Raw genomic sequence first — 7,498 nt, 5'->3', positions numbered from 1 at the left:
GTATATTCTCTACCAGTAGTCCATTGTCAGTGATTATAGGGTTAATATAGCACCTAACCACCATAACAGATTCCTCTGTCAACTCAGGTTGATACAAGGTCAAGCCATGAAATATGTCAATTCACATGGAAATTGAATTAGTCTGATAGGTAATAATCATGAACAGATTCCTCCATTAACTTAAGCATTTTTTAAATTAACTTTGTCACTTTCTCTTCTAACAACGAACTCAGTAATAAAACAGGTGATCTATTCCAGCTTAACAGTCCAAATACAAAAACACAGATAAACACAGGGAAAACAGAAGTCTTTACACAGTCAAACCACAATATCACGTAGAGAGGAGAAACTGCAAAAGACAAGGCAACGCTATAGGTCAGTCAATGGCCGCGTTCCAGAACGACTACATTGCAGACGCCTGGACAGATATCAGCTTTGCCACGCCTACAATGTAGTGGGCCTGGAACGTGACCAATATGTTTTAACTTCAAAGTGTATACTAGAATCCTAAAAATGAAGTGTTCTCATACAAACCTGATCAAAAAATAATCAGTTTAGGGCAAAATCTAATAACAATGAAATGTACCTAGTACAAAATGATATAACAAATACAATAAAATATTTGTAAATATCCATAATATTAAAAAACAACGACTACAGAGAGGATCATAAATAAAACAAATATGATGAAAACAATAATATGAAGAAGTACAACCTATGAGGAAGAACGTTTGATCCAGCATTAACTGAGGAAAAAAAATGTCCAACTCCTCAGCTCACACACAATCTCCACTATTACATAAATCAACTCATTCACTGGCTCAACTCTGCTCCGCCACAGCACTTACTTAACTCAACCACAAGGGGGCGATACAACCGCATTGCATTTCTATACTATGGGGCATAGTGGTTAGGCACGCCACTATCACAGGATGGATAATCTTGAGTGCTTGAAGCGTTTCAGCACAGGACAGTCCTCCAAAGCTATATTTATTCCATCAAAGTGGCTGGTTAGTGGCAGAACACCAAAACACTGATTATCTGGAGCATACTGGTTAGTGGCAGAACACCATAACACTGATTATCAGGAACATACTGGTTAGTAGCAGAACACCAAAACACTGATTATCAGGAGCATACTGGTTAGTGGCAGAACACCATAACACTGATTATCAGGAACATACTGGTTAGTAGCAGAACACCATAACACTAATTATCAGGAACATACTGGTTAGTGGCAGAACACCAAAACACTGATTATCAGGAACATACTGGTTAGTAGCAGAACACCATAACACTAATTATCAGGAACATACTGGTTAGTGGCAGAACACCAAAACACTGATTAGGAACTGCTGGTGTCCCAAATAGCCCACTATTCTTTATATCAGTGTTTCTCAAACTCGGTCCCGGGGACTTCAGGGGTGGACGTTAATACCAACTTAACATCCCCACCCACCCCTCTGTTTCTGCTCATGGCTGAGTGTCCCATTGATAAAGGATGAGAGGAGAAGGAAGGTGTCGCTTCCTGTTGTAGAGTATCACAAAGCTTTTATACAAACAAAATAATGGACATCATGTTTCCAATCCAATGCACTCAGTGCATTGTAAACATATTGAGCAGTAAAGTTCTCAGTGCTTGGCCGACCACACCGACTGGAGCAAGAGAGTCACGTATAACGGTACATGTGACACACATACACACACAAATAAACATTAGCTTCATATTTTCTATACCAACACTGCTGTTCGTTAGCTTTGACACCATTATACAGTATACTGATTCCCAGTAAACACAATGCTGGCTTTTTAAAGAGAGAGAGAGAGAGAGAGACAAAGAAAGAGAGAGAGAGACAAAGAGAGAGAGAGAGAGACAAAGAGAGAGAGAGAGAGAGAGACAAAGAGAGAGAGAGAGAGACAGAGAGAGAGAGAGACAGAGAGAGAGGGAGACAAAGAGAGAGAGAGACAAATAGAGAGAGACAGACAAAGAGAGATACAGAGAGAGAGAGAGACACACACAGAGAGAGAGAGAGACAAAGAGAGAGAGAGAAAGAGAGACAGAGAGAGAGAAAGAGAGAGAGACAGACAAAGAGAGACACAGAGAGAGAGAGAGAGAGAGAAGCCTGTTCGTTGTACACGTTAGGACTGAATCAGTTGGCCATCCAGCAGCCCAACTCTCAACTCCTGTAGAAAGTCAAATACATCTTCAAAATATCTGGAGATTTTTATCAACAGTGTCACCCGGTGTAAATACACGGTGTGTTTTGTTACGTTTTCAGCAGTCGCCAAAAGGACAACAAAAACATTTCCCTGGACTTTCCTCTCCTCCTCACGATGGTCGTAACTTATTATTTATTTGTTTCCCCAAAAAATTTAAGTATAGAAATTCATTCAAAAGAGATGAAAAAAGTTTTCCTGGAAACATACAACATGAAGAAGACCAAACTCTCCATGACCGGAGAACAGAACAGTTCCTGATCTGCTAAACAGAACAGGTCAGATTGTTGTTTCCCATCCAAACAGGAATTATGTTATTTGGACATCCCCCACAGTGCTTGGTTGTCAGACTGGGTTGACTTGGTTCCTCCTTCAGAAACTCTAGACTCTACTTAGCAGAGTAGATCTGTGGAACGAGAGAGAAGAGAACTTCTATTAGCAAGACATGTAACAGACATCTAATTCAGTGATAATGTCTGAGAAGCTGCTGATTGGAGGATAGATATATTGGCGTGGATGTTAGGCCTGAGACAAAGCCATTATATCCTCCCAACACCAGCTTCGAGGGCATTATCAGTTTTATACAACAGGGTAACCAACATATTCAAACAATGATTGACCTACAGTACCGGTCAAAAGATTGGATACAGCTACCCATTCAAGGGTTTCTCTTTATTTTGACTATTTTCTACATTGTAGAATAATAATGAAGACATCAAAACTGGGAAATAACACATATGGAATCACGTAGTAACCAAAAAAGTTACAAATCAAAATGTATTTTATATTTGAGATTCTTCAAAGTACACCTGTGGCATTCTCTCAACCAGCTTCACGGGTAGTCACCTGGAATGCATTTCAATTAACAGGTGTGCCTTGTTAAATGTTAATTTGTGAAATTTCTTTCCTTCTTAATGTGTTTGAGCCAATCAGTTGCGTTGTGACAAGGTAGGGGTGGTATACAGAAGACAGCCCTATTTGGTATAAGACCAAGTCCATATGATGATGTGATGTATTTATTATGGCAAGAACAGCTCAAATGAGCAAAGAAAAATTACAGTCCATCATTACTTTAAGACATGAAGGTCAGTCAATACAGAACATTTCAAGAACTTTGAAAGTTTCTTCAAGTACAGTCACAAAAACCATCAAGCGCACAGTCACAGGAAAGGAAGACCCAGAGTTACCTCTGCTACAGAGGATAAGTTCATTAGAGTCACCAGCCTCAGAAATTGCAGCACAAATAAATGCTGAGTGAAGGCAGAGTGAAGGAAAAGCAGCCAACAAGTGCTCAGCATATGTGGGAACTCCTTCAAGACTGTTGGAAAAGCATTCCTCATGAAGCTGGTTGAGAGAATGCCAAGAGTGTGCAAAGTTGTCATCAATGCAAAGGGTGACTACTTTGAAGAATCTAATATATAGTTTGATTTGTTTAACACTTTTTTTTGGTTACTACATGATTCCATATGTGTTATTTCATAGTTTTCTACAATGTAGAAAATAGTAAAACTAAAGAAAACCCCTTGAATGAGTAGCTGTGTCCAAACTTTTGACTGGTACTGTATATTCATTACAAAAGTCATTTTGATTAATTTATTCATCCTATTTCATCCTTCCACAAGATAAAGTCTCAACGCTAATTTAGGGTTGCTACCCAAGCCGGCTGGTCGTTCGTTCAATTGGTTCGGTTGCCAGAGACGCAACCCAGTCGTTCATTATAAATGTACCGTTGCCCTTGCTTACTAGCTAGCCAACGTTGGCTAACACAGTCAGGTCAAACAGTGCAGCCAGAATAACAGTAAAGTAGCTGCATTTCTGTTTGTTTAACTTGTTTCCTAGTTAATTTTGGGGGGGATACATCCATAACAATGAGCTAATGACGTGCGATTTCGCGTGTCATAGAGCATTTGCTTTCTTGCCAGGTCACTGTTCAGAAGAGATAGCCAACTATATAGCTAACACAACCACTTCAAACTGAAGCTGGAATGACAGCAAACTAGCTGCATTTAATGTTTTCCTATTGACATTTATTAATATATATCCATAACAAATAATACAGGGTCATGATTGGCTGAGAAAAGCTGCCTGTCTGTCTCGTCCCGACACCTACACGTTCATTACTATGGGACAGCTGGAAGATCGAATTACAATATTGAAACAATGTTGCAAACGTCAGAGACAGACAGCAAGGTTTTACAAATCTCCGCTGTTGAAAACCAATTGCTCGTCTAAAAGAAATGTGAGATAATGTCTAGATGCTTTTTATAGTGGAGATCAAGTTTATAAATTGCCTGGCTGGGCCGTTAAGACATTGGATTGCGCTGTCAGATGGAACAGAGTAAATAGGCATTTTAACGTCATAGATTTAGCCGGTGGTAACTTGTGGAATAGACACCAGCTGGAATGCGGTTTTAACCAATCAGCATCCAGGATTAGACCCAGTCTGGAGTCTCAGTGGGGGGAGAAAGAGAAGCTACACCAGTCTGGAGTCTCAGTGGGGGGAGAGAGAGAAGCTACACCAGTCTGGAGTCTCAGTGGGGGGAGAAAGAGAAACTACACCAGTCTGGAGTCTCAGTGGGGGGAGAGAGAGAGAAACTACACCAGTCTGGAGTCTCAGTGGGGGGAGAGAGAGAAACTACACCAGTCTGGAGTCTCAGTGGGGGGAGAGAGAGAGAAACTACACCAGTCTGGAGTCTCAGTGGGGGGTAGAGAGAGAAACTACACCAGTCTGGAGTCTCAGTGGGGGGAGAAAGAGAAACTACACCAGTCTGGTGTCTCAGTGGGGGGAGAGAGAGAGAAACTACACCAGTCTGGGGTCTCAGTGGGGGGAGAGAGAGAGAAACTACACCAGTCTGGAGTCTCAGTGGGGGGAGAGAGAGAAACTACACCAGTCTGGAGTCTCAGTGGGGGAGAGAGAGAAACTACACCAGTCTGGAGTCTCAGTGGGGGGAGAAAGAGAAACTACACCAGTCTGGAGTCTCAGTGGGGGGAGAGAGAGAAACTACACCAGTCTGGAGTCTCAGTGGGGGGAGAGAGAGAAACTACACCAGTCTGGAGTAATGGGACAGATTTTGTCGCATTGGGGCTGACCCTAGGGGTACACGCGTACAAACATCACCCCGGGGAGGGTACATACCTCAAAGACTTCCATCTGTCCTTCTCCATATTATTCTCAGGGCCTTCACTGTCATAGGAGGCCAGACACAGAGCTGAGAGGAGAGAGAGAACAGAGAGAACCATCAGCATCACTGTCATAGGAGGCCAGACACAGAGCTGAGAGGAGAGAACAGAGAGAACCATCAGCATCACTGTCATTGGAGGCCAGACACAGAGCTGAGAGGAGAGAGAACCATCAGCATCACTGTCATTGGAGGCCAGACACAGAGCTGAGAGGAGAGAGAACCACCAGCATCACTGTCATAGGAGGCCAGACACAGAGCTGAGAGGAGAGAGAACCATCAGCATCACTGTCATAGGAGGCCAGACACAGAGCTGAGAGGAGACAGAACGTCATATCCACATTATCATACAGCACATACAACCTGGAGGAGAACACTGAACGTTGAAGTATAGCGGACATATCTAGCGTACTCTTTCCTGAGTTGATTTAGTTTAAAATGATATAATAATTTCGGTACATTGAACTTATACAACGTAAGAGCAGCATTGTGGAGTTAAGGGGGAGATGAGGGGTTGTACATACTGTCCTCGCTGAAGACCGGTGCGGTGAGCAGATACTGGAGGATCTTACGGTCCTTCTCAAACGGACACTCCACCTTCTTCCAAACCATGAACTCGCTGACCCGCTTCGCCATCTCCCAGAATTTCTGAAAAACAACAATAAAACATGAATGCAACGTTGACCCAACATAGATGAATGCAACGTTGACCCAACATAGATGAATGCAACGTTGACCCAACATAGATGAATGCAACGTTGACCCAACATAGAGGAATGCAATGTTGACCCAACATAGATGAATGCAACGTTGACCCAACATAGATGAATGCAACGTTGACCCAACATAGATGAATGCAATGTTGACCCAACATAGATGAATGCAACGTTGACCCAACATAGATGAATGCAACGTTGACCCAACATAGATGAATGCAACGTTGACCCAACATAGAGGAATGCAACGTTGACCCAACATAGAGGAACGCAACGTTGACCCAACATAGAGGAACGCAACGTTGACCCAACATAGATGAATGCAATGTTAACCCAACATAGATGAATGCAACGTTGACCCAACATAGAGGAACGCAACGTTGACCCAACATAGATGACTGTCTGCCCTGATGACTGTCTGCCCTGATGACTGTCTGCCCTGATGACTGTCTGCCCTGATGACCGTCTGCCCTGATGACCGTCTGCCCTGATGACCGTCTGCCCCGATGACCGTCTGCCCCGATGACCGTCTGCCCCGATGACCTGTCTGCCTGATGACCTGTCTGCCTGATGACCGTCTGCCCCGATGACTTGTCTGCCCCGATGACTTGTCTGCCCCGATGACTGTCTGCCCTGATGACTGTCTGCCCTGATGACTGTCTGCCCTGATGACTGTCTACCCCGATGACTTGTCTGCCCCATTGACTGGCTGCCCTGAAGACTTGGCTGCCCTGATGACTGTCTGCCCTGATGACTGTCTGCCCCGATGACTGTCTGCCCCGATGACTGTCTGCCCGATGACTGTCTACCCCGATGATTGTCTACCCCGATGACTTGTCTGCCCCATTGACTGGCTGCCCTGAAGACTTGGCTGCCCTGATGACTGTCTGCCCTGATGACTGTCTGCCCCGATGACTGTCTGCCCCGATGACTGTCTGCCCCGATGACTGTCTGCCCTGATGACTTGTCTGCCCTGATGACTTGTCTGCCCTGATGACTTGCCTGCCCTGATGACTGTCTGCCCTGATGACTGTCTGCCCTGATGACTGTCTGCCCTGATGACTGTTTTCTAGACTATGTATACGGTCTCCAATGATAAAGTCTTAATTCCACTGCAGTGCAGATGTCTTACTTCCTCATTCTCTGTCAGTTATTGGGGAAGAAAAAATAAAAATAAAGTCCTTTTCCGTTACTATGTACTGTAAATATGTTGGTGTGCAAACGGTCTCCTTTTAGCAATGGGACATGTCTGAAACTGCTGGATCTGGGTTACGTAACAACCTTACTTCATCTTATTACTGAGGTGGACAAACCCTTGTCAAAATGTAAACCTCAGTAGTGAACCAAACCCTCCCCGAAAAAATATTATTCATAAAAACACAAGGT

At 43.6% G+C, this 7,498-nt stretch overlaps 1 protein-coding gene across 1 annotated transcript in view; it reads right to left on the bottom strand.

Moving 5' to 3' along the window:
- Window positions 1-2,008: 2,008 nt before the first annotated feature.
- LOC110535135 (ras-GEF domain-containing family member 1B-A) overlaps window positions 2,009-7,498 on the bottom strand; it is a 60,657-nt gene continuing 55,167 nt past the window's right edge. Inside the window, exons 12-14 of the mRNA XM_036936503.1 lie at window positions 5,921-6,044; window positions 5,354-5,426; window positions 2,009-2,623 (exon numbers count right to left, since the gene is read on the bottom strand). Coding sequence (XP_036792398.1) covers window positions 2,599-2,623; window positions 5,354-5,426; window positions 5,921-6,044 — 222 coding nt within the window. The 3' untranslated portion in view covers window positions 2,009-2,598. The remainder of the gene's footprint in view (window positions 2,624-5,353; window positions 5,427-5,920; window positions 6,045-7,498) is intronic.

This window comes from Oncorhynchus mykiss, chromosome 11 (genome assembly GCF_013265735.2).
Source record: "Oncorhynchus mykiss isolate Arlee chromosome 11, USDA_OmykA_1.1, whole genome shotgun sequence".
Taxonomy (NCBI): domain Eukaryota; kingdom Metazoa; phylum Chordata; class Actinopteri; order Salmoniformes; family Salmonidae; genus Oncorhynchus; species Oncorhynchus mykiss.
Note: the sequence above shows the minus strand (reverse complement) of the source record. Positions and strands in the feature narration are given on the sequence as shown.